The following is a 27,622-nucleotide window of genomic DNA, read 5'->3' on the forward strand; positions in this document are numbered from 1 at the left end:
CAAGACACATGCTTGTTCTGCTGTCCCACCCATTATTGGGAATAGTATCCCCATTATCCATTATAAGGCTCCAACCAATCAGCCTGTAGATGGCCTGGAATAACTTATATAGTTGTTACATAAAGCCCTTTCCTTATTTATTACTCCATTCTGCCATCTAGTGGTAGCACTAAGAATATCTCTTGTAATTTTTATCTTTTTCCCAGTGTGATGTCTTTTAAATCCCCATTATTTCTAGGCATTCCTGATACAAAAATGGTTTAAAGGGGGTTGAAGTCACTGTCCTTAGGATATGGCCACACTAGTACCTTATGTGAATATCTATATGGAACTTCTGGAATTCATCTATATTATATAGAAGTTAGCACATCTATTGCAATTTTGTGGGTCCCATTCCCATGGAATTTAATATGATGATCTTTTATTACATCTTCTGCTTTTACTTAAATACCTTGAAATGAGCATTTTGGTAATATTTCCTCTACTGTCTGACACAACATTACTTTTTTATGTTTTTAGGCTTTCCTGTTACCTGCTTGTGATGTCTCTGCCACACGGAAGGTTGTAAAGGTTTACCGGAAATGGATCTTACAAGAGAAGCCGATTTTTATGGAAGAACCTTCAAAACCATCCAGTGACCACGAGATTTTGCCCGTTTTTGAATCGGCAGTAACGGAGACTGACAGCAAACAGGTATAAGATGACTACGACTAAAGGAGAAACGTTCACCTTATAGGGGTTTCCAAGGGTTAGAAAAATATTGCTGCCTTCTTCCTAAATTTGCTTAAGAGTTCATGTGTGGTAATGCAGCTCCCCCTCCGTTCATATTGAAAGGGTAATGGGGTTGGCTACATGTAAAAGTTTAATAGGGAAAGTACAACAACCTTATAGGCCCCATGTTGTGCTTACCCTTTATAAACTTTCTCGTTCTGCCTGGTGGATCCGTGGGTCATGTGACCTGTCAACCACTGATTCTGAGACTTCCTGTGTGTCCCGTGTTCTGTGGGGTCTCTGTCAGATCAGGGGGCTTGTGCTCATTATGGATGCACAGCCCTCCTAGAACAGCACTGCTATGTCCGTGGTCGAAGGGACGTGCGGATGTCCTGATAAAGTTTTAGGGAGCTCTTGTAAGACTAGGGAGAATTGGTAAATCTGAAGCCATGTTTTTTCAATCAGTGTGCTGTGTTGCAGGTGTAGTGCCTAAGTTATACCTTAACATTGCAACCAGCATCTATTCAATTTCTCCATCTCAAAAAGGGTTATTAATTTTTCCTGTTTTGTTAAAGGTCCCAGGAGAGCAGATGGGACACAAGCGCTCGTCTAGCTGGGGGAGGACATACTCTTTCACCAGCGCTGTCAGCCGCGGCTGTGTGTGCGAGGATGAGAACATGGATGTGAAAGCGGGCGATCAGGCTGCGTTACAGGTAACTACTCGTTGTCAGGACTGATGATCAGGTAGATAATGGTGATACAGCAAGGGCTGGCATATATTATGAATTGCTTTATATTAGTACAAAGTTTTCTCCAGAAAGTAAAGGGGCTCTTCACTTTCAAAATAAATTTCAAGGGTTTGATCACAATTTAAGTGCAACTAAAGTTTGATGCCATTTTTTTTTTTATTTTACAAGCCAATGCGGCATATTTACTATGAATGTGGGAAACTGCACTTAAAGGAAACCTACCACTTGTAGTGGCAGGTTTCTGATGGAAATACCGGGCACCAGCTCAGGGTGAGCTGGTGCCGGAGCTTATTTTAGTTAGTGTTTTAAACCGCGGTATCGCGGTTTAAAACACTTTTTAAACGTTATAGCCGGCGCAGGCAGGTACGCGCTCGGCGCTTACCGTGCACGCGGCTCTCATTCACTTCCTATGTAGCCGCGCGCACGGTAAGCGCCGAGCGCGTACCTGCCTGCGCCGGCTATAAAGTTTAAAAAGTGTTTTAAACCGCGATACCGCGGTTTAAAACACTAACTAAAATAAGCTCCGGCACCAGCTCACCCTGAGCTGGTGCCTGGTATTGCCATCGGAAACCTGCCACTACAAGTGGTAGGTTTCCTTTAAAGTGCTTTGCCTGTGTATGTATAATGCTGGGTGTGACAGATTCATTGAAGGGGTTTTCCCACGAACACAAGTTAGGCCCTATCACCACAGGATAGGGCCTAACTTGCTCATCAGTGGGGGTTAAAGGTACACCTTTAACATAGGGTGTGTGACAGACTTTGCGTGTTAAATCCGGCGCACGTTCCGACTGAGCGCTGGAACACCCCCTAATTTGTTTTGCATGGCGGCTGCGTCACAAAACGGTGACATGTGACACAATAGTGGTGCAGACACTTAAATACCTGTGCAACCAGTTTACATCTATAGGAATGTGCAGAGTCCGTCATAAAACAGTGGCAAAGCCCTTCTCCTTATCTATCGTGTGTGTATTAATTTTTCTATTTTTTAAATAATGTTATTTTTTTTACCAAACTTTTTTCAGTATGTATGAAAACAGACTGAGATTTTTTTTCTTAAATAAATAGTTCCAATGAATAGAAGTTTTATTCCAGAAGGTTTTATCAGTAGAGGACAAGGAAGCAATAGATGGGGTTCTGTCTGATCTGTTGGGATTGGACTGTTATATTCCGATATGAGTGTAAGGACAAGTTTGGGTATGCACAGGAACTCCCTTCTTCGGTACCTCGCTCTTCTATTTCTATTGTTATGGTTGGTAGTAGTAATATTCTTTCACGTTTTAGCTGAGATTTTCTTCTAAACTAGCGTTGCTCTTCTTTGTCACCAGTATCCTGTTATGTAATCTGTTTTACCAAACAACCAACTTATAAGGAAACACATTGGTGAGATCTGTGGAGAAATTCCGGTTTACTAACCACAATTGCTTGTATATTGGAGGGAGTGAGAGGTGGACGTTAAGTTATAGCGAAATACTTAGGTTATTGTTCCTGCTGCTGTAATTGTCACTTCTCAAATCTAACAAGACATTTTATTTCATCCTAAGGTTTTCTTGACCAACTCGGCCAATGTGTTCCTGTTGGAGCCATGTCCGGAAGTTCCTATGCTGCTGGAGGAGCAAGTGGAAGCCTGCAAATCCGTTCTTAGCATCTATAGGCGAATGATCATGGATCTTGTGATGGATAAAAGAACATGGTAATTTATCTGTAATAAGATTATTAGTTAGAAGCAATAAGGATGGATTCTATTTCATCTATCATTAAATCATGTAACCACACCGGCTGTCAGTCATGTGAGCTCCATTAAAGGGGCGGGGGGGGGGGGGTCTGGAATAAGACTTTTTTTTAAATATAGTGCCCAGGGGTGCAAAACTAACAAACAACCTTTACTAGCCCCCTCACTGATGAGTCTCTATATACCGATGACAGCGTTGACAGGAGGAGCCGTGCTATTCCTGAGCAAGGGAGAGAGGGGAGTATAGGTTGTTTGTTATATTTGTGGGTCCAAAATGTTTGTAAAAATATTTGATCCTGGACAACCTCTTTAACTAGCTTAAAGGGGTCTTCCCATTTCTGCAAGTGAATGTTATTGTTTGTATCAGAAAAAGTTATACAATTTTCCAATATACATTCTGTATCAATTCCTTACAATTTTCTAGTTCTCTGTCATTCTATAGAAAGCGTCTATGATTATTTCCAGTGGACAGAAATCTGACCATGGTCACACAGGTGCACGGCTCATTAGTATCAGAGAGTAATCAGAGCTGTGGGATATATCGAGCAGTGCACCTGTGTGACCATGGTCAGATTTCTGTCCTCTGTAAACATTGAAGTTTTTTATAGAATGACATAACTTTTTCTTTTTTCCATGTACAGAGCTGTGTGAGGGCTTATTTTGTGCAAAACAAATTTTACTTCTCAGTCACATTATTTATTATTCCATGCCATGTACTGCTGGAAAGAAATTTCCAAATGTGGAAAAATTGGAAAAAAAACTTGTTCTCGTCACGTTGTGGGCTCAGTTTTTACCACTTTCACCATGCACTACAAATAACACCTCTGCTTTATTCTATGGTTAGGTACGATCACGGAGATACCGAATTTATACAGGTTTTATTGTGTTTTAACACATTTTCAGAAGTTAAAGCAATGTGTACGAAAAAGAAAAAAAAAATTTTCCCCATCCTCTGACGCAAATAACTTTTTCATACTTTGGTGTACGGAGCCATGTTAGGTGTCATTTTTTGTGAAATGAGCCGACGTTGTCATTTGCTACTATGTTGAGGTCTGTGCAACATTTTGGCCACTTTTTATTCCATTTTTTAAAAATGGTGTAAAAGTCGTGTTTCGGGCATTTGGGCGCTATTTTCCATTATGTGGTTCAATGCCAGCAATAACCGTTTTAATATTTTGATAGATCGTGAATTTAGGTACGTGGCAATACCTATTGGCAATAGGTACCTATTCCCTGTGTTTTTTTTTTTTTTTTTAAAGTTTTTTGTTTTATATCAGTTTTAGGGAAAGGGGGTGATTTGAACTTTTAGGTCTCTACTTTTTTTAAAATATTTTTGAAACTTTTGTAACTTTTTTACTGTCTTTTAGACCCTCTTGGTTACATTAACCCTAGATGGTCTGATCGTTCCTAACATATAATGCAATGCTACTGTATTGCAGTATATGGCATTTTTGGTGACCCCATTAATGTTACGTGATTTGCCCTTGGTGATGGGGTTTGTGTAGTCTCTGCCCTATGCACAGTTGGCAGGCCAAATGGTTAATCATTGGCGGTGTACAAATCTCTATTATCCACGGGTTAATTAAAGCGGGGAAGATGGCAGCTTTGCTTGACCCGTTCAGATGTTGGCAGGTCATACATCCTTCTGTCGTTTTTGCTCGTCATTTCCATCCAGCCCTTGTGGGTCGCCTTCTCCCATTATCTCCGGCTTTCAACACTTCTTGTCATGAAAAGGACATTTCTAAAATCTGCAGAGCAATAAAAGCTATTTACCACCTAGCCGTGCCAAGTTATCAGGCTTTTATATGCTTCCAAGATGTGGCTTTTTGCAGATACATAATGGTATTCCTGAGCCAATTCTGCACAGAGAAAATCCAGCATTTTTCTATCTGGACTTTATTGTTCAAATATTCTAAAATGCGGCCAATTTTCGTAGGACTATTTTTTTTTAATCTTCTGAAATTATAATTAAACTTTTTCTGGCTGGATAGATGTACTCTTATAACATGTGTACTGCTTTCAGTCAGCTGGGGACGTAACTAGCAAAGAGGGAGAGCTGCTCATCCATGTAGTGGGAAGCCTTTGATATAGTATTATACTCTAGTGTTGGGCCTCATTCACACAAGCCTATTGAAACATGGTGTGAATGCATGCTTGTCTATGTGTTACAGTACTCGTACTTGTCTTACAGTTTTATGTTCTGATCTGTGAGTGTTAGTGCTCACTCCTCCTCTCTCCATGTAGAATAGAGCCGCACGGCTGTTCTTACGGCTGATGGATGGAGCAGGCTCTATGTTTTTTGCGGCCACGGCACAGTAGGTACTGTGAGCCCGGGTGCCATGGACGCCTGTGAGGGACGTATTAGTGGAAGGATATACGTCCCTCATACGTTCATGTGAATGTACCTACCGTATATATGTGTTGCATACGACCCCATTCATTACAATTGGCTATACAGCCATCCATTTTAATGGCCGCATTGTGCAACATACAGTAACGTGAGCCAGACGTAAAAAAAATATAGATCATGCCCTTCTTTCTCATGTCGGTCGTGTGCATGAAGCCTTAGGGCTCATTCACATGAACGTAATCGGGACCAGGGAAGCAACGTTATCGCACCTGCGCTGGGTTGCCTTAGGCATCTATGGGGACGTATAGATATATTTCCTCATCATGTTCATTTAAATGCAGCCTTTAAGGGATTTCTTTCTGTTTTCAATAGAAATGTTTTTTTCCATTTCCGTTTTTTTTCACACAGGGAGCAGATGCTACAAATATTACTCCGTATAACGGAAGCAGTTGTTCAGAAACCAAAGGACCCCTTGAGAAAGGATGTGTTCTCTCAGGATCTTGCCGGAGTGTTATTCCGTGTAAGTTCTACAATTGTGATTGTATTGTGAAGGGGTCATTTAGAAAGTGTGCGCATGGGGAAGAAGAATTAGTATAACTTGTCATTTATTAAACAAAATATTATCTTGTTCTGTTTATGACTACTTAGGAGTCCGTGGGCGTTCCACGGCGTTATAGACAGCCTTCATTGTATGAGCATGTTTACAGGGCCTGCAGTCAATCACTGATACAGTGACAGTGTAGATTGGTTTGTAGATTGGTTTTTATTCATTTCAAAATTGTTGGACATGGGGATCGGTTCTTGACTGTAAAGTAGCTCTTAATAAGGATTTAGTGTGCAACTCAATTTTTCACTATTCTTAATGATTTATAATTGCATTTAAAGGGAAGTTGTCACATAGAATTCCGTCTGATCTACCGCATGTTGTAGAACAGGAGGAGCTGAGCGGATTGCACGCAGTGTCCTATATGCAGGTAGCATGTAATGGAGCAGGAAGAACTGAGTGGATTGTACCCAGTTTCCTATTTGCAGGCAGCATTTTAGAGAGTAGAAGGAGATGAACAAATGGTTAATAGTGTCCCATTTACAGCAAGAATGTTATAGAATAGAAGGAGCTGAATAGACGGTATATTGTGTTTTATCTGCAGGTAGCCTGTTATAGAGCAAGAGGAGCCAAGTATATTGTACATAGTGTCCTATCTGCAGGCAGTATGTTAGAAAGAAAGGGAAACTGAGTAGATTGTACATAGTATCCTATTTGCTGTCAATATGTTATAAAGCAAGAGGAGCTTGGCAGATTGTATTTAGTAGCCTGTCTGCTGGCAGGAGCTCAAGAGACCCCCATCTACACCTCAGTCATATGCACTGCATTCAGGAGAGCCAGGAAAGTCTAACCATGTAGACCCTACCTACCCTATTTTTTCAGCTCGCTGCTTACAGATCCTTATCATTGACCTGTCACCATATAAAGAGCAGATATTTAAATGGATAAAGAAATGTTTCATCTTTTCCTACTAACTATATATTATAGCCATTCTGCATATGTATTAGCTGGATCTTGTCTCTGTCCTGTGTGTATTGTTCAGTTAACAACACTTTCTTGTGGTCACAGACACTCATTGTAGCGTGGATCAGAGCCAATCTGAGTGTTTTTATATCTCGGGAACTTTGGGACGAGCTGCTGAGTGTTCTGTCCTCACTCACGGACTGGGAAGAACTTATCAATGAATGGTCCAAGATCATGGACTCCCTGACTGCTGTGCTGGCTCGGATGGTGTATGGACTGGACATGAACAGCTTACCCTTGGACAAACTTAGTGAGCAGAAGGAGAAGAAACAGAGGGGAAAAGGTAAGCAAGATGAAAACCTGTCATATGGATGGAGGGTAATAGTTAGGACTAAAGTATTGCCATCTGCAGTAAGAGAGTTTGTCAAACTGTAAATGGAACCTGTCAGCAGAAATTGACCTAATAAACCACTACCAGTATGTTGGTAAACAGAGTAACCTTCCTTATTGTGTTTCTTTCATGTTTCAGTATAGTGAAATCCTCCAGAAAATCAACTTTGAAGTGAGGTTTAAATTGGTTTTATAAAGTCAGGGAGAGTTTAGCACTGCAGTCAGGCTCTTCCTGAGAACACCCCCTCTGACCTCCTTCACCAGACCTCAGGAGAGCCAGTTACTGATGACCCTTGACACAGGACCCTCGGTTACAGTGAAGAGGGTATTCTTAGGGAGGAAAACTTGACTTCAGTGTTGCACTTCTCCTTGATTTTATTCAATCAATATACAACTCATTTCAAAGTTAAATTTCTGAATGATGTCCCAACACTGGACAATGAAAGAAACATGCAAGGTGTGAATCTACTTCACAATATATTGGTAGCAATTTATTAGGTCAATTTCTGCTGATAGGTTATACCCCTGTTTAAAGGAAACCTACCACTTGAAGTGGCAGGTATAAGAGGGAACTACCGAGCACCAGCTCAGGGTGAGCTGGTGCCGGAGCTTATTTTTGTTAGTGTTTTAAACCGCAGTATCGCGGTTTAAAACATTTTTTATACTTTATAGCCGAAGCTGCTTCGGCGCACGGAGGTACGCGCTCAGCGCACCATGCGCGCGACCGTGCACACAGCTCTCCTTCACTTCCTATGTAGCCGCGTGCACGGTCGCGTGCATGTTGGCCATAAAGTTTAAAAAGTGTTTTAAACCGCGATACTGCTGTTTAAAACACTAACACAAATAAGCTCACCCTGAGCTGGTGCTCGGTAGTTCCCTCTTATACCTGCCACTTCAAGTGGTAGGTTTCCTTTAAAGGGAACCTATTACCTGTTACCTCCTCATGTATTCCCTGGGTATTCTTGCATGCAGATGATATAGTGACATCTAGTGGCCACTTAGTAATATACAGTTCTAGGATAAGCAGGATAAACCAGGGACACTTGCTCATAGATCCAGGCATTGTGACTGTGGTAATCTTATTTATATTTGGTATCCATGGTCTCCTTCTGTCTAAAGCGAACTTTAAAAATAATGCTTATAAGCCAGAGGGGCTCTAGGGTTGTTTGCAGAGCTTTTCAGTGATGTCTTTTCACAGGCTGTTACTATGATCAGTGCAGTGCAGTGCAGGGGAGACCTGCTCTGCTCATTGTAACAACCAGTGAAAAGACATCACTGAGGGGCTCTGGAAACCCCCCACCAAAGCCCTCAGCCTGATTAGCATAATGTTTAAAGTTGATTTTAGAAGGAAGGAGGCAAAGCATAACACATTTAAGATTATTACCTCAGTCACGGTCCCTAAAAACTATGAGGAAGTGACCCTGGTTTATCATGCTTGATTTTGATAGTAGATTTCCTTTAATGAGGTCAGTCGTATTAAATGTTTATTTCAGCCAATTGTAGAGGACTCTGCTCCATTACTCGATGTGCTTTGATTTTTATGCTCTATCCCAGGTTGCTATGCTGATCCTCAGAAGGGGGCTGCAGTAGGCAGGTCTTTCTCCTTGAGTTGGAGAAATCATCCAGATGCTCACGAACCAATGAGATTCCGCAGTGCTACTACCTCTGGGGCTCCCGGTGTGGAGAAAGCAAGAAACATTGTGCGACAAAAAGCCACAGGTGATTGTAAAAATTTAATTATTTACATAGTATTTATTATGGGTTTTTTAAAAAAAATTTTTTACATTTTATGCAGTTTTATTCATTTTTACGTAATGAAGTATAAAACATTTTCAAGAGACTCTGTGCTGCTACTCTGCTGGTGCCATTAGAAAATCACAATCACTTAGGGAAATTAAATAAAGGAGCTGTCCCACGAGGGATGTGGGCTCAAAAAAACTATGAAACTACTTATACTACTTTTTTACTCTGTGCTGTAGGATAGATGAGAGAGAATATATCAGAGGTGCAAGTTTTGTGATACATTTTCCCTTGCATTTGTATTATGTATATTGCAGCATGTAGGTTGATAGGTTTCCCTCTCATGTTCTGGTAGTCTAGACTGGCAATAATTCATTTTTATTGGCTCTCCGTACAATGGTCAGTAAAATAACAATGATGATAAGACATCTTTATTCAGCACCATCATATTCTGCAGGGCTTTACAGATCACAGGGGACATATACACATGGGGACATTTATCATTGAGTGTTGTCAAAGGAATAAGTGCTTTAAAAAAAAATTTGGGTTTTGAAGCCCAGGAACAGGAGATGACTGCAAGTGGATGCAAAGGTGAGTGCATGAAGTGACAGCAGGGGTGGGGGCGGGAGCGGGTGCTGACTTTAAAAGGGGCACATAGGTTGGTACAGGGGATTCCTCAATTGACAATATGGGGTGGGAGCTAAATGTATAGGGACCACATAGGTTGGTACAGGAGGTCCTCAGGTGACATCATGGGGGCAGGAGGCCGCAGGTATCGACATGGAGGTTCAAAGGTGTTTTGCGCCAAGTCTGTCATCAATTGAAGTCAAAAGTTGTAAATTATTCAATAAACCACCAATTTAACACAAAAAAAAAGGAAAACCTTGACTAATTAATAATTGCACAGACGGGTGGACAGACAACATGGACCGTACAATGATAAATGTCCCCCAGTAACTCTATATAAATACAGGCACTTTTCTGTCTTATCTCAGGGGCCAGTCTTAGCCCACTGCAAGGGAATTGACTGTTACGATTCAGATTCATTTAAATAATTGTGTTTTTAAATTTGCACAATTTAGGTTTTGTAAAAATGTAAAAAAAAAAAAAATGTAATATATCCATCCACATGATACAGCATAACAAGGTTGTCTCTGTGAGTCCTATATTATTTATGTAGGGAGCCTTCAGTGTTTGGACATGCTGTGTGACACATTTTCTTCTCCTTTTTACTCTTCTTCTCTAAAAGCCAAACGAAGTCAGTCTATCAGCAACTGTGTGCATCTGTATGAGGCTTTGCCAGCTGCTAAAAGTGTTCCCCATCTCCTTCACACTGTGAGCTCTATCTTACCTGGTATCTCTTACACTTCTTGCTCTCAGAAACTTTCAGGTACTTTTTCTAACTTTTCTTCCTGTTTGAGAGTCCTTTGCTGTACCGTGCTAGGTTATGTATCTTTCTGTATCCTTCGTCCTTCTTTCTTACTCCAAACTGATATAGATGCTTGCAACTAATATTTTATATTTTTTTGTATAGAAATCTTGTATAATGTCCCATAATTCAGTTTTTTTCATTGTTGCTGAAAATTTTAAGATATCTGCCATATTGCTTTTCCATATCCCTTTCTCCTAGTAATTTATGAGTAGCAAACTGGAGCAAAGTATTTGTAGGCAGAAAAAAAATTACTTTTTTTTTGCACTATAAGGCTACATTCACACACATGTATGGGGGACATATATACAGCCGATATACATCCCCCATACATTTCTATGGGCTTACGGCACCGTACAGGAGCGGTACGGTGCAGCATACATGCGGCACCGTACTGCTCCGTAGCCCGGGAAAAGATAGGACATGTCCTATTTTTTTCCGTGTTACGGCGCCGTGCGCCATATGTTCCCACGGAGAGGGGCGGGAGTGAGCAGCGTTTACCTTCTCCTCTTCCTGCGCACTGCCGTGTGCCCGCCATGCTACAGTAGAGGTATAGGTGCGTGTCTGGATGTGATATTGCTGAGTGTGTTCATTTAAGTGAATGGACATGGCAGAGCTGTGTGTGAGTGTATGCATATAACATTTGTGTGGGCAAGTGAGTGTAGGGATGTAACAGGGCTAAAAAATTCCATATTTGTCACACACAATCAAGCACAGCTCTAATATATCCATACACTAACTCACACACCGCTCTGTAACATCCCTGTGCTCACTTTGTGTGATTGTGTGTGTGTGCAAACATGGAATTTTTAATTTAATTTTAAATATATTTTTTGCTTTGTTTTTGCCTAAATATGGTGTGCCTCTGATAGTGAGGGTTATCCCATAGTCCAAAAACACAAATTTTTATTATTAATTTTTTTTTTTTTTTTTTTAGAAGTGGATGAGATGCAACAGCAGGAAGCTGGCTATGAATCTGGAGGGGTCTGCCCGGATCCTCAGGAGCTTACCCGCTGTAGCAGTACTTCTGATTTAGCAGAACAGTCATGTGCTGACTCATTGCAAGGTAAGCCTGATTATGTGGAAGATTTATAACAAATGGCAGCCAAAATTTCCTGTCTGTCAAATTTTGGGGCTCACCTTATGATAGAGTAGCAGTAGTTCTGATACGCTATGTAAAAGAAACGGCTGACGGAAATTTTTAGGTGGAATTTACTTAAAAAAAAAAAAAACATTTAAAAAGCTGATACTTTAAAACAAACTTCTCTGTGCTTTTGGGACATTAAAGTCCCCCAAGTCCATATTTCCCTGCCTACCATACAGCTCTTTCTTAACTGTTCATGGTATTAAAAAAATAACTAAACAATGAGAGCAAACAAACTCTTCTTTTAGACTTTCAGTTGTGAAGTTTTCTGTTCAGTTACTGTGAGGAGCAGAAGCCCTCTCCCTGGAAATAGTATAGGGTCACATTGGACATAAAACCACTGCCCATGAACTATCGATAATTAGTGTTTCTTATAGGGAACCTGTCACCAGGTTTTAACCCACTAAACTACTAGCTCTTCAGGTAGGGGATAAAATGTTCTTTCTAGAATTCCCTCTTTTACATGAAATCTTTACCTATTTGCCTATAAAAAAAAATCAGGCAAATATGACAAGTTTAGTGGTTTCATTGGTAGTGTCAATTCAGAATCTTCTGCTCTATACCACATTTTTGTGCCATATTAGAGATATGGATCTAACCTTTCAAATCACTTGTGTTCTTGTCTGCTTCAGAACCAGATATAGAGGGTGCTAAAGTGAAGTTGGAGATAAGCTACAGATAAAGATCCAGGACTGGCCTATTATTTAACTGCCTGAATGTCCAGTTCTGTAGCTCGCCAAAGCATACAGATTGGATCTGAAAGATTAGATTATTATCTTTGATATGACACCAGAAGTTTATAGGTGGTATAGAACAGAAGATTTGGGCATCTGAACCACTATACTTGACTTTTCTCATGTGCAAATTAATTCAGAAGAGTCCTATTTGAGGGAGATTTCTTTTTATTTATAGGTAAAGGGGTGAGATTTCACATAAAAGAGGGAATTCTAGAAAAGTCTTTTTCATCCCCTACCCTGGTGTAGAGACAGGCTCTCTTGAACCCCTAACAGTTTCCTTATTAATTACAGAAAGTATAAGTGATACAGACTAACAATATCATTTCTATGAAAGTTGTGACCGCATTATCATTAACTCCTACAGAGCAAAAAAGTGACAACACTAATGACTGTTCACTGGACTCGGGCCCTGCACAAGAAACCACTGAGGGGGTAAAAGATGCTGACGGACCTGTGGTAAGAGTTTAGTGTTTTATCATATGGATATTGACAAATACAGTAAAATTCTTTTACAATAATGTTATCATAATTGACACTTGTCCCTGCTTCTATATGATGAGTGGAGTGATAATGCAGCAGTTTATATTTGCTTTAATTTTTTTTTTTTTGCTTTTGTGGAGGCTCCTAATCATTAGAAGGACCTTCTTGTTATTATTCTTGCACCAGCCAGGTCTTCTTAAGGGGTTTTCAGGCTAAACTTCTTAATGACCCTTATCGATATCATATCGGCAGTGGTGTGATATGAGACATCATTGGCAACCTCAACTACACATAGGTAGAAATTTTACAAAGAAAATAAATTTGCTTTAAAAAATGTAGTTACACTTAAAAAAAATAAAAAAGGATAAAGTATTTTATTTCTTCCTTTTTATTGCAGATAATGATTCGGAGGAGCAGCAGTCCAGCAGAATTGGAGTGGCACGCCGATTCTCAGCATTTAAATGGGAGAAACTCTGATCATGAGAGAGGTATCTAAAGAGAAATCATCATGTTCCTTTCATAAGATTTAAATATGTGAGAAGATTCAATCAGGTTACTTTTTTTTCCTTCCCTCCTTATCACATTGGCCATGCTCTGTGCGCTTGTTGGATGGATTTACCGGACTGAACATCACTGAACTGAACAGACTTTTTGTGGATATTTATCAGGGCTTCTATGGCAGAAAACTTAGGTAGAAGCCCTGAAAATAATCACTAATTACAACGATTTTCTAGCACTAGCAATTATTTTGGCCTTTTTGTCAGCTCCCCGTCATGAGGACATGAAGGAAGGGGGAGGGCGCGGCCGGGGGCTGAGTGGGCATTGCTGCCCCGTGTCTGCACACCAGGTGCCGCATGCGAGCATTTAATAGTAAAAGTTCACATGCAGAATATTTCTACGCCAGGTAGGTCCTAGAGTAGAAATTATTGCTGTGCGGCTGGCAACCCGACACATCAAGAGGCTGAGCAGAAAGGGCTGCAACATTTTTCTACTCTGGCATTCGGGCACTGGAGTATGATAAATAACCCCCACTGAGTTTAGTCCCCCCCCCCCCCCCCATGCTCTTTCTTTTCCCGTGGAAGATACAGTACAGCACCATGTATGTGTGTGTGTTACCCTGCCGCTTCTGGGGCTCCATAGCCTTCTATGCAGTCTTATATCCATCCCCACAATGTCTGCGTGAAAGGAGCCTAACAGGGCTTTATTTGTTTTTTAACTTGGTGACCCTTTAAAAAATAACCAGTAGTATAAATATTTAGTTAAAAAGATGGCTGTGTTTCCTTTATAGTAAAGATCAGTGCTTTAAGGGGTTGCCCACAAAACAAGTTAGGCCCTACCCTGTGAACGTGAGTTTCTCATGGTCTGTGGGGGTCTCATCACTGAGACATGTGGAAAGGGCCTAACTTGTTTCGTGGGCAAACCCCTTTGGGGTTGTTTGGAGATTGAAAAAACGGCTCCTCTCCTGACCGTGGGTAGTGTGTGTTATTACTTCTGGGACCTCAAGGCCCCAGCTACACATCTTTCTGGACCCAGGAGTGATATAATTGAAGGGGAAAGGAGAGAGAATGTGCTGGGTGGTGGAGTGTAGCGGGGAGTGTTATTACTATAAAGCCGGAGGTTTTCTGCTAATGCCTTCCCAAAGCACTGCAACCTAATTTGCATAATTTTAAAGATAACTTTTAGCATGGAAGGAACAGCTAGAAAATAAAAACAAGGCCACGTGCGGCATGTGTGGACATAGCCCTACATAACTTATATGAACATGTAATTAGTTCATATAGGTAAATTGTGGTGACTGGTTCCCTGTAAATAACAATGCTATACCAATCAGCTTTTCAGAGATCAATTCATCAATATTGAAAGTGAATGAGAAATCTTTATGTATCCAATGGATGAGAGGTCTTGTGGCCTCCTTTTAGTAGAGACTCGTGAAATGGCCCAACTTTATATCTACTTAAAATTAAATGTATTTACTCGAGTAGCTCCTTGACTATTTATGTAGACTTTTCTAATGAGTATAATATTATTATATTTTAATGAAGTTGAAAGTGTCAGCAGTGATGTGACAAACGGGTACAGTCGAGAAGCAGAGTATCTAATGCCATGGCAGAACTGTGAGGATGATCCTGAGATCACTACCCCTACCGATGTGGCTATCGATCATGACGCAAGACAATGGCTGCAGCTCACCTCCGCCGATCCTGGAGCTCCTCTGACGGGTAATTCTTTCATGTCCTAAAAATTCAAGTTTTCAAGTACGGCCATCACTCATAATACTTTGTATTTTTACGTTTACAGAGATGTGTTCGGGCTTATTATCTGCGGGACAAATTGTACTTTTTAGTGGTGCCATTTAATATTCCATGCAATGTACTTGAAAGCTGGAGAAAAATTCCAAGTGCACTGTAATTGTAAAAAACCCCCACATTTTGTTGCGTTTTCTTGTGGACATGAAATGGCACTCTTTATTTTTTGGGTCGGAATTCACAGGAAGTAAGGAATACCAAACTTTATATAGGTTTTAATAGATTTTTGGGATTGGGACGGCAATCGGTCACCCTAGATGGTAGCGCCGGTGGAATGGTGCCAGCACCGACCGCAGCGGTAACAGACGGGTGTCAGCTGTATTATAAAGCCGATACCCACTGTGTGTGGAGAGAGCTCAGCCCGTGAGCCCGTTATAATACATCCTGTTTCACGTATGGGGTAAAGGGAATCTATCAGTAGTTTTGACCATACAATGCCGCAGATAGTGTTAGGTAGCAGCCCTGGAGATCTGTGTATCCATACTTTATGTATGTTGCAAGTAGTGACAAGACTGAAAAATGAAGTAATAATCCAGCTCTGCAGCTCTTGTAAGAGCTCACAACCGGTCTTTTAGCCTGAAGAGCTTTCTGCTCTCTGCACTGTGTTGCTCCACAGCCTCTTCCCTCTGTTATGAGTAGGAGCTGTATAAGAATTTTTGTTGGACACTTGAAGCACAACTAAAGCACTACCACTAAGATCAAGGATTGTAAACAAAGCACACTGACATACTGTTGTGTGCCCCTTCTCTCAGGATCTGCTCTTCTTTTAGCTTCCTAACCCCCCCCCCCTTTTTTTTTTTTTTAAGAACAAAAGGTTCTAAAATTTACGCAAGTGAGTCTGTGGGACTCTGGGCTCCATGAATTGCAATGGAGCCTAGAGCCCTCAGCCTCATTTGCACAATTGTTCTTATATAAAAACAAAGGCTTAAGTAGCTAAAAAAGAGAAGATCCTATCAGAGGGGGCATATACCAGCATTTAAGTGTGCTTGGTATACAGTTCTTCATCCTGGTAGTATATTTCCTTTAAAGCAGTCACTCAGAGCAGAGGGGAGGGGCTGTCTAACAGTTTATTGCAAGAAAGCTCTTCTGGCTGAAAGACACCTGCTCAGAGCAGTTGTAGAAGCTGCAAACATGGATTAAAAGTTACATTTCCACAGTCCTGGTGCTACAGACACAATGGTATCTCCAGGTCCTATACATGGAGCTATATCGAGTTTATTATGGTCAAAAATTGATGATGGATTCCATTTAAGGGAACAATTAAAGTTAAATGAGGGTTACAAACATGGTATTGTATACAGCAGAAAGAAAATGCCCAAATCATATGCCAATAATTTTGTGTTTTAGCATCCAGTTGATATATAGGACCAATATTCCAAATTTTGACTTAATATATCACATTGATAATTTTTTGAACCTGAAATTGTAGCCTTATTGTAATGGTATTTTTGCATTCAGTCTCGGTAGGCGGTGCACATGGCTTTACGCTGTTATAGTTTATCACATCATGTAGCAGACGTTGTTGTAGGGTCTTTGGGAGGGATTACACCGTATGCATCACTGACCTGAAAGAGAAAGGCACAAAGGGTTCAGCTGCCTCCACCGTGGCTTTGAAGGTGTACAGTGCCGAAGCTTTGTCCAAAGTCACGACACGGACCTGCAGCTGCTGGCAGGTGTTCACACATACCCTGCGCACTGCTTGTAACTTAACCCATTCAATGACATTGTTGACATAGACGCTGTTATCTTTCCTTACTGCGCGCTTTACCTCCCAGCTTCTTGTATTGCTGTGACCTGCAGGATGAATGGCGCTCCTATTTATCAGCATAGTGGATATTCATCCGCTTCCTTGTGTGCAATAGATCGCAGGCGAGTCCTTTAGATACGCAGTCTCATTTACCCTAAGCAGCTGTCGCCGCCAGTCCCTCATTAAAAGGAAAGTGTAAGGTAGAGGGGACAGGTGCGAGGAGGCTGCGAAGCGCCGGCAGGCGGCCCAGTCTATGTGGCATTTATTTGTCAATAGGAATCCTTCCATTGTCATGTACTTGGCACCGCTCTATAGCATTTAGGATACCACTTGTCTTATTCATTCTGGCACCGGCAAATGCAAAGCTGGGACTTGCTCCCACATGTAAGAGCATCTACACATTCAGCGTTTGTTTTGTTTCACCTCATTGTTGGAGAAGACACCAAACTCCTTTATAGTCTGAGAGTATTCTATTAGGAAATGATGTTTCCAGAGAGACACGAATGTTACACATTCAGCCGGCAAATAGTCTTTTCTGTGCAAGACGGCGCTGCGCTCCACAATTGTCACCGTAACAATATGCCATGTGTAAAGCGTCTCCCACAGAGTCCAGCTCTGCTGATCTCTGTGGTCAGAAAGAGACATTGTACTTTAGTAGGTCTATGAATATGACTTTTTATATACAGGTGGTCCCCGACTTAAGGACACCCGACTTACGGGTGACCCATAGTAACAGACGGACCTCTCTGACGACTGTGACCTCTCCAGATGGTTTACTTTACTCCCAGGCTACAATAATCAGCTGTAAGGTGTCTGTAATGAAGCTTTATTAATAATCCTTGTTCCCAGGACCGCATAAAAAAAATCCAATTGTCACAGGGACTAAAAAATAAAAAAATTCTCTGGAGTTATAATTGTAGAATACAGGCAGTCCCCGGGTTACATATAAGATAGGGTCTGTAGGTTTGTTCTTAAGTTGAATTTGTATGTAAGTCGGAACTGTATATTTTATCATTGTAACCCCAGCCAGAACCTTTTTGGTCTCTGTGACAATTGGATTTTTAAAAATGTTGGGTTGTCATAAGAATCAGGATTGGCAATAAAGCTTCATTAGACACCTGTGATAACTGTTACAGCTGATTATTGTAGCCTGGGGTTAAAGTAGAATAAATTACCAATATCCAAAGGTCCGTTTGTAACTATGGGTCGTATGTAAGTCGAGTGTTCTTAAGTAGGGGACCGTCTGTATACAGTTCCGACTTGCATACAAATTCAACTTATAATGGCCCATGTGATTATTATGTGGCGTTTAACCCCTGTACTGGTGAAAATGAAGGAAGCATATTTTCTGTTTTAAAGGGGTGTTTTAGCAAGTAAATCTTTATTTTTTTGTATAATGAAAAGTTTTATAGTTTTCTAATCCTTTCTGTGGGACAGTTATCGTATGTTTTTTTTTTTTTACCGTTTGGCGGTAATTAATTGCATTGCATAGGAGAACTGCAGACAGTTTCATTAGGGCCAAAGCCACTTTAAAGCCGAGCTGTAACATTTTTTCCACTAATCGATAGCTCTTGGAATGTAGAACAACTTTTCCTATTATCTTTGTAACCTGTTTTTTTGCTATCCTCCTCAGTTTAGCCTGCTTCTTGCACTAGGTCCTCTACTGGCTATTCTTGTTACCGTTTTGAATGGTATATTTGTAAACAAGATATGGAATGAAAAAGGGTAGGGGCTGCTCCTCCCTGCTCACAGAGGAGGAAGGAGGGGGGAAGTCATGTGACAGAGCTCACTTTGTGTGTAGCAAGGTGAATGTGTTCAGTGCTGTTTTTACAGATGTGTCCTACACAGAAGAACCCTCCCCAACCTTGTACTTGACATTTTGCTCTCAGTGCAAAGAAGCTATTCAATCTTGGTGCTTACACAACAATGCTATACACTACATATAAATGTTTTACTTATGATTTCTACCACTTATTACATGTTCCCTGCTCCTCCATGTGATGAAAGCTGTCAGGCCGGTTACCATATACATCCTGTATGTGCAGTGTTCAGTGGATTTACTTGTAGGGATCTTACTGGATTTGCTGCTAAATTACTGAAGGACAGAACACAAGTTGTCATGGGAACTGTGGGCAGAGTGAATTTTACTCTGCTTACGGGCACGTGCAGAAAGACAGTCTCCGCCCACTTTACCTCTGGTGAGAAAGATTTTTATCAAACACTTTCAGAACAAAAAATGCCATAACACAATTCAGGCATTGTTCTGTTTGTTTTTAAAGGCGGAATCACATATTTGATATGAGAATTTTTTTAAATTATAAATTATAACTTTGTTTATACCGATGGTAGATTTCCTTTAAGTAAGGAAGAAATGCAGAGCAAGTAGACAAAAAAGGATATGGAAAAGAATTTCCTTGATAGAGTTTATTAAAAGTTTACTATTATCATCTGCACTATTTATTTATATTATCTATCATTTATTTTGTCATATTTTTAGTTACGTTTTAATATGTTGTGTATTGAAGTTTTTACACCATGACTGTAATACGGTAAATTTTGTTGGATCTGAATGCTCATGTTTGCACAACGTTACTAATAAACTTTTATCTTACACGTTGCTTGTCAATTAACCAGATGTTGGTAACGTTTTTAGAATACTGCAGAGTGATTTGTGGGGCCTCTTCATGTTCATGTTTTACTGTCCACCTGATCCATATTATTATGACTCTTTCCTTTCCAGACAGCAGCGAGTGTCTTGCTGGGGACTGCAGTATAATAGCTGGTGGCAATCTATCCGGCTGGCATCCGGACTCTGCGGCTGTTTTGTGGAGAAGAATCCTGGGAATACTTGGAGATGTCAATAGTATCCAGTCCAACAAAATCCATGCCAAGGTGTTTGCCTACCTCTACGAGCTGTGGTACAAGCTGGCCAAGGTAAGACGTCTCTGTAAATCTGCAATCATATTTCTTTTGTATAGTTTTGTCGTAGTTATTATAATTATCTCACTAGTTTTATGAACAAAGGCAGATGTTGGGGACACTAAGTGTAACTGTAAAGTTTATAAAGTCTCTTCCTATAGCTGAAATAGCTGAAAAGATTTTTCCAATATACATCAATTTACTTATTGCAGAGGTTTCTCTGCCAATTCTCTGTTTTCTCCCTCCATCAGTCTCTCTACCTTCTGCCAAGCATTTTAGTTGCTAAGAGCAGTCCATAAACTGAAACCATTATGGACTTGAGGGTCAGAAAAGAGGGAGGTGGTGGGGCTATGCAGTGTGCTCCTCCATCTTCTCAGTGATTACAGGATGCGGCTCTATCATGTCTGCTCTGTTTAGACTATGCTCTCATGTTCTTACACACAGCACACTTTACCCCTTCTGCTGCTTTTACTTCTTTATGCTATGTCTCCTCCATTCTCTGTACTCGTACTCCCCATGCCCTCTAGAGCTGTGATGAAGGCATGAAGGAGTGATGTTATCTGCTGAACAGCCTGGCTTATACATCCATCCTAGCAGGTAGCGTGTATAGCAATCATACTATACTGTATCACATTATAGGTGAATCTATGTAACAGTGCATAGATGTACCGGTATATGTTTGTCTAATAATCTATGTGCTAGAACGGCTAGTGATAGAGTGGAGAGCTCAGTCTTATGGGAAGTCAGTTATCCCAAATTGATACTGACAAAGAATAACATATTAATAATATTGCCAAAATCAAATGAGTACTAGTCATGCCCTATCATTCACTCCTAGACTAATGATCATTATATAAATTCAACAAAATATATATTTGCATTTGTTAATGTGTTGATGATTATGTGAAGTCAGGGAAGCTGCTCTGGCCTCGGTGCCCTTAGGTGATGTCATAACAAGGAAGTTCCCACCCATTTTAGGAGAAGCTATAAGTAAGCCATGACTAAGAACGGCTAGTACGTTCGAAACGCGTTGGCCAAGACTCTCTGCAATGGAATTACTATTTGTGCCTAAATAAAGAATACAAGTGTTTCCCGACAAGGCTGGATTTTGGATTTTCTTTTTCCGTGTGCATGGCCCGAGCAGAAGGGCGTTCCGCGCCATACTGGGACACTTACAGGGCTGGATGGTGAGCTGAACTTTCATTTCTAGCTATAAGTAAGGCTGATGGATATACCAGGACAGATCTCAGTCTAGGAAGAAGCCGGCAGCATGATCTACGTATCAATGGAATCTTTGTCAAAGGATCTCACAATGTAATGTAACAGCTGTTGAGAATCATTGTGATTGTCTGATAATCTGTGACTGAATGCATATAAAGATGTCTACAGACAATAAATCCTCATGATGGTTCTACTTGAATGTTTGTAATGATATGTTTTTCTAAAACGCTTACATGTGGATCCTATTTAGGCGAAGGCCACATGGGTGGTGATTTACCTACTACAAAATCAACGGTTCAGCTTCAGGTTGCTCTTTGGGGTTACCACTTGGTATTGGTTATCCATGTGATGTATAAGGTATTTCTGATTCTAAATTGTCACCCACATGCTGCAACTAAAAGCTGCAGCGCGGGACCTGGACAATGGGCTTTAAATTTGCTACCTGTCATATGTTGCTACAGGTTTAACCCCCGACTTATAATCTTTTGTGAATGAATTAAATCAACAACTTCAGTAAAAGTCAACTGGTAGTAAAGGAGTTTTCCCACTAACAACAAATAGGCCCTATCCACGGGATAGGGCCTAACTTGCTGATCAGTGGGGGTCTTGGTGATGGGACTCCCACTGATCACGAAAATGAGGGTTCCAATGGGGACCCATGTACCTCCGTCGGACCCCTCGGCACTCTGTCAGACTAATGAAGCAGACGTCCATTTCCGGCAGTCACATAGAAATTAATGGAGCAGAACTGTCATCGCCTGCCCCATTAATCTGACGGAGCGACGAGGGGTCTGACGGAGGTGATTTGTGGGGGTTTCTGTGATTTGTGGGAGTCTCATCACTGAAACCCCCACTGAGCAGCAACTTAGGCCCCTTCCCATGAATAGGGCCTAACTTTTGTTCTTGGGAAAAGCCCTTTAAGGGGGTCATTGCTGTGGCCGATGATGAAAACACATTAGGAATTACTGCAATGTTATCACCACGGTTGGTATGGGATTTGAAGATGAAATAAGCAGATGTCCATGTTTAAAAATTATGGATTTTTAGAAGATTTAACCTCTAAGGATCAACTGTGACTGACATATTGCCGATTTTTTTATTTTTATTTTTTTTTAAATTATAATGGATACATAAATAATTCACTTCAGTTACACCCTGTGTGAAATAACCTTCGAGATAATGTTGTGTAACACCCCTATATATACTCACTGGCCACTTTATTAGGTACACCATGCTAGTAACGGGGTGGAACCCCTTTTGCCTTCAGAACTGCCTCAATTCTTCGTGGCATAGATTCAACAAGGTGCTGGAAGTATCCCTCAGAGATTTTGGTCCATATTGACATGATGGCATCACACAGTTGCTGCAGATTTGTCGGCTGCACATCCATGATGCGAATCTCCCGTTTCACCACATCCCAAAGATGCTCTATTGGATTGAGATCTGGTGACTGTGGAGGCCATTTGAGTACAGTGAACTCATTGTCATGTGCAAGAAACCAGTCTGAGATGATTCCAGCTTTATGACATGGCGCATTATCCTGCTGAAAGTAGCCATCAGATGTTGGGTACATTGTGGTCATAAAGGGATGGACATGGTCAGCAACAATACTCAGGTAGGCTGTGGCGTTGCAACGATGCTCAATTGGTACCAAGGGGCCCAAAGAGTGCCATGAAAATATTCCCCACACCATGACACCACCACCACCAGCCTGAACCTTTGATACAAGGCAGGATGGATCCATGCTTTCATGTTGTTGACGCCAAATTCTGACCCTACCATCCGAATGTCGCAGCAGAAATCGAGACTCATCAGACCAGGCAACGTTTTTCCAATCTTCTACTGTCCAATTTCGATGAGCTTGTGCAAATTGTAGCCTCAGTTTCCTGTTCTTAGCTGAAGGGAGTGGCCCCCGGTGTGGTCTTCTGCTGCTGTAGCCCATCTGCCTCAAAGTTCGATGTACTGTGCGTTCAGAGATGCTCTTCTGCCTACCTTGGTTGTAACGGGTGGCGATTTGAGTCACTGTTGCCTTTCTATCAGCTCGAACCAGTCTGCCCATTCTCCTCTGACCTCTGGCATCAACAAGGCATTTCCGCCCACAGAACTGCCGCTCACTCGATGTTTTTTCTTTTTCGGACCATTCTCTGTAAACCCTAGAGATGGTTGTGCGTGAAAATCCCAGTACATCAGCAGTTTCTGAAATACTCAGACCAGCCCTCCTGGCACCAACAACCATGCCATGTTCAAAGGCACTCAAATCACCTTTCTTTCCCATACTGATGCTCGGTTTGAACTGCAGGAGATTGTCTTGACCATGTCTACATGCCTAAATGCACTGAGTTGCCGCCATGTGATTGGCTGATTAGAAATTAAGTGTTAACGAGCAGTTGGACAGGTGTACCTAATAAAGTGGCCGGTGAGTGTATTTTGTTAACCTAAACTGAGTAAAGTAATGACTGTGAAAGTCTAGTAAGTTTGTTTGTTTTTTTCCTTTTTTTTCCTCTCACTTATCAGGTAGCACCTATTATATTAAGTTTAATATACGGCCCCATGCGGGAGCGGTACGGTACGGCACCATGCCGTTCCGTAGCCGGTAGAAAGATAGGACATGTCTTTCGGCGGAATACGGCACCATGCGCTGTGTATTCTTATGGAGAGGAGTGGGGGGGGGGGGCAGCGCTCATTCCCTCCTCCTCTCCCGGGCACAGACATGTGAATTTAGCCTAGTTAGATTGGAAGGTTCTTTGTAATCACTAAAGTCACAAAGAAGCATGATCATTGTCCTATAACTCACTTTACCAAAATCTAAAACACTAGATTAAAAATTATGTAGTCATAGTTGTTTCTTCCTTCTGAAGTTTGAACACTAGATGGCGGCGGTGTATAATGTGAAAAGTTTCAAAAGTTTTTGTTTTTTTTTCAATTTCAGATTAGAGACAATCTATCGATCAGCCTGGACAATCAGTCTTCCCCTCCGCCCCCTATTTTGATCCCACCACTTAGAATGTTTGCATCATGGTTGTTTAAGGTAAGTTGCATTTGTTTCATTTCAGTGTAAGGGTGAAGACACACATGGCGTTTTTGGGCCGTTTTTGGGCCGTTTTTACTAAGTGCGTTTTCAGATCGTTAAAAACGCATGCGTTAAAAAACGCATCCGTTTTTTAAAAACGCATGCGTTTTTGTCCGTTTTTCATTGCGCAATTTCGGAAAAACGGACAAAAACGCATGCATTTTCAAAAAACGCATGCGTTTTTTAAAAAACGGATGCGTTTCTTAACGCATGCGTTTTTAACAATCTGAAAACGCACTTAGTAAAAAGGGCCCAAAAACGGCCCAAAAACGCCACGTGTGTCTTCACCCTAAGAGGGTTGTATCATGTACAATGTACCTTTTTTCTTTTTAAATTTGGCGTAGACACATAATTATGGGAATTATTTGCAGGCTCTGAGAGCTTACATTTACATTTTTGATTTCTGTGCATAAAATATGTTATTCTTGGATGTTTCTTAAAAAAAAATAATCAAAAATATCCAAACAGGCAACCACACTACCAAATGAGTACAAAGATGGCAAACTGCAAGCGTACAAGCTGATATGTGGCATGATGACAAGGCGCCAAGATGTCCTTCCAAATTCTGATGTTTTGGTCCATTTTTATCTTGTCCTGCATAATGGCCTCAATCATGAAGATCAAGTAAGTGTTGCCCCCATCTTCTCATGTGCTATATAACTCTGCTTGCTGTCCTTGTGGCATAAATTCATCCATAGTATGCTTCATTGCATCGATTTTTTTTTTTTTTTTTTTTTTTTTTTTTCCCTTAAATTTTTTTTATTTAGTTTTTTCTTTTTTTTTCATTGTTAGATGTTTAATTTAAAGGGGTTGTCTATTTTCATCAAACAATTAATATTGTTTTTGTAATGAAAAGTTATATCATTTTCCAATATACTTTCCCTATTTTCTGGGTCTATGTTGTCATTCAACAGGAAGCATCATTGTTTACTTCCTGAGCCAAATACTGGTCTATGGTCATGTGATGTCATACAGGTGCACGGCTCGTTTTATCACAGAGCGTAATCAGAGCTGTGTGTTATAACGAGCTGTGCACCTGTGTGACATCACATGACCATGGCCCAGTTTTTACCCACAGGAAGTAAACTAAGAAGCTTCCTGTTGTATGAAAGCAAGCAGAGATCTAGAAAACTGTAAGAAATTGATGCTCAAAGTATATTGGATAGTTGTATAACTTTCTTATGCAAACAGTAGTAATTATTTCCTGAAAGTGAATAAACCATTTAACAGTTGATAATTATTCTGATCATTGGTTCTAGTGTGTAGGACGGAGCTGCAATATCATGCACGGCCACCTCAAATAGTATAATAATCTTTATTTATATAGTACCTTCATATTCCGTTGCGCTTACAAATCATAGGGGACATATACAAATATAATATAACATTACAGAGTACAAACAGTCATATGGAACAATAGGAGTGAGGGCCCTGTTCACAAAAGCTTACAGTCTATGAGGATGAGGGGGTAACACAAGAGCTTACAGTCTATGAGGATGAGGGGGTGACACAAGAGCTTACAGCCTATGAGGATGAAGGGGGTGACACAAGAGCTTACAGTCTATGAGGATGAGGGGGTGACACAAGAGCTTACAGTCTATGAGGATGAGGGGGTGACACAAGAGCTTACAGTCTATGAGGATGAGGGGGTAACACAAGAGCTTACAGTCTATGAGGATGAGGGGGTGACACAAGAGCTTATAGTCTATGAGGATGAGGGGGTGACAGAAGAGGAATAAGAGCTTGTATAATTGTCCAGTTCTCTCCTAACAGCAAGCTGTAAATTACAATTTAGTCATCTTCTTCATCATGTCTGTAGGCACATCTAGCCCGCACCTTGTGTACTTAGAGTCTAATTTGCATACATGTAAAATTCTGAATATCCCTTCATTGCTTCACTGGTTTGTTGACAAAGTGATACCTTTGTGCTCCTATTAAAGGCACACACAAAGGTACACCACACAATTATGGGTCTGGGAGTCAGCACAAACCTCATGTACTATCTGTAAGGTCTGAATTTATAACCCAAATCTGATTAAGAATATGCAGGGTTAACACGACCGCTTCGGTAACGAGGTTAAATGCATGTTTTCCTACCAGAACATAATAAAGCTTTCACAACTTCCAATCTAGTGCCTGAAGTAGCACAGTGTCAAACTCCTTGTCTCTCATTGTCTACCAAGAATAATACAGAAGGAGCCCTTAATTCCTACCGCAGGTCAAAATAACCTGTTCTTGTCATAATGTGATCTCTCCGGCTTGGACTCCAAGACACAACAAGAAGTCTTGGCTTCCATGTGTAATGGTGCTTCCTGCTGCACATTACCTCCGGTGAAGAGCTCTCTTATGAAAGGTTTTTGGTCCTTGGAGTTCACTTTTCTGATTTACGCTTACTTAATGGAAATATATCATCAGTTTTGACCATAAAAAAGTGCAGTCCGTGTTAGGTATTGGCCCTGCAGATCTGTGTAACCACAACTCTGTGTTTGTTGTTAGCAGCAGGATCTGCAGTTAGTAAATGCATTTTTATTCCAGGATTGCAGCTGGACTTGAAACGCTCTGGTGCAGGGTGTGTGAGAAGTCGTTACTAAACACTCCACACAATCCCCATTCCCTAAGTAACTGCTGTAGTATTCAAACAGAATCCTGCTACAGCAGGGCCTCGAGGCAAAATGAAGGGTCCGTGTGAAGCGGTATCGCACAGCAGTTTCAATACATCTACTTACTGGCATATAAACAGGGCTGTGAAGTCGCAGTCATGATAAAATGGATTGGCTCAAACTCCACAAATGTATAATAAATTCTAAAAACATTTCTGTCCTATCCCTGAACTGAGGATTTAGGACAGGGGTGAGCAACCTTTATTGTTATACTGCTTAGATTTAAGGTACTGCACCATAGATTCACCAACAACAGTACCGCACAAAATACCACCCTTGGGAATTATACATGCTACAATACAGCAATAAATACAACTGCAGCTACCAAATGCTACATTTAGGGCAGACAATAACAGTGGAGACATTCCCAGAGTAGACAATAATAATACTGGAGATCCCCCCCAGAGTAGACAATAATAATACTGGAGATCCCCCCCCCACAGCCCCCACAGAGTAGACCATAATAATACTGGAGATCCCCCCCCCATAGTACACAATAATAATACTGGAGATCCCCCATAGTAGACAATAATACTAGAGATCCCCCAGAGTAGACAATAATAATACTGGAGATCCCCCCCCCAGAATAGACAATAATAATACTGGAGATCCCCTAAGATTAGACAATAATAGTACTGAAGATAATCCCCCCCCCCCCTCCCCCCCACAGAGCAGACCATAATAATACTGGAGATCCCCCCAGAGTAGACAATAATAATACTGGGGCCCCCCC

General features: G+C 41.0%; 1 protein-coding gene across 6 annotated transcripts in view; it reads left to right on the plus strand.

Annotated features, from left to right (window-relative positions):
* The window catches only part of RALGAPA2 (Ral GTPase activating protein catalytic subunit alpha 2), a 188,562-nt gene that overhangs the window by 31,518 nt on the left and 129,422 nt on the right, over positions 1-27,622 (plus strand). For 4 of the 6 annotated variants that reach the window (XM_072140620.1, XM_072140621.1, XM_072140623.1 and 1 more), the window contains exons 11-24: positions 520-693; positions 1,287-1,424; positions 3,002-3,150; positions 5,948-6,059; positions 7,152-7,389; positions 8,991-9,155; positions 10,426-10,566; positions 11,543-11,671; positions 12,851-12,942; positions 13,364-13,454; positions 15,009-15,185; positions 19,760-19,953; positions 24,089-24,187; positions 24,698-24,853. In XM_072140620.1, the coding sequence (XP_071996721.1) occupies positions 520-693; positions 1,287-1,424; positions 3,002-3,150; positions 5,948-6,059; positions 7,152-7,389; positions 8,991-9,155; positions 10,426-10,566; positions 11,543-11,671; positions 12,851-12,942; positions 13,364-13,454; positions 15,009-15,185; positions 19,760-19,953; positions 24,089-24,187; positions 24,698-24,853 (2,055 nt within the window). The remainder of the gene's footprint in view (positions 1-519; positions 694-1,286; positions 1,425-3,001; positions 3,151-5,947; positions 6,060-7,151; positions 7,390-8,990; positions 9,156-10,425; positions 10,567-11,542; positions 11,672-12,850; positions 12,943-13,363; positions 13,455-15,008; positions 15,186-19,759; positions 19,954-24,088; positions 24,188-24,697; positions 24,854-27,622) is intronic. The other 2 variants (XM_072140622.1, XM_072140625.1) reach the window with 1 other exon arrangement.

Source organism: Engystomops pustulosus, chromosome 3 (assembly GCF_040894005.1).
Source record: "Engystomops pustulosus chromosome 3, aEngPut4.maternal, whole genome shotgun sequence".
NCBI classification, from domain to species: domain Eukaryota; kingdom Metazoa; phylum Chordata; class Amphibia; order Anura; family Leptodactylidae; genus Engystomops; species Engystomops pustulosus.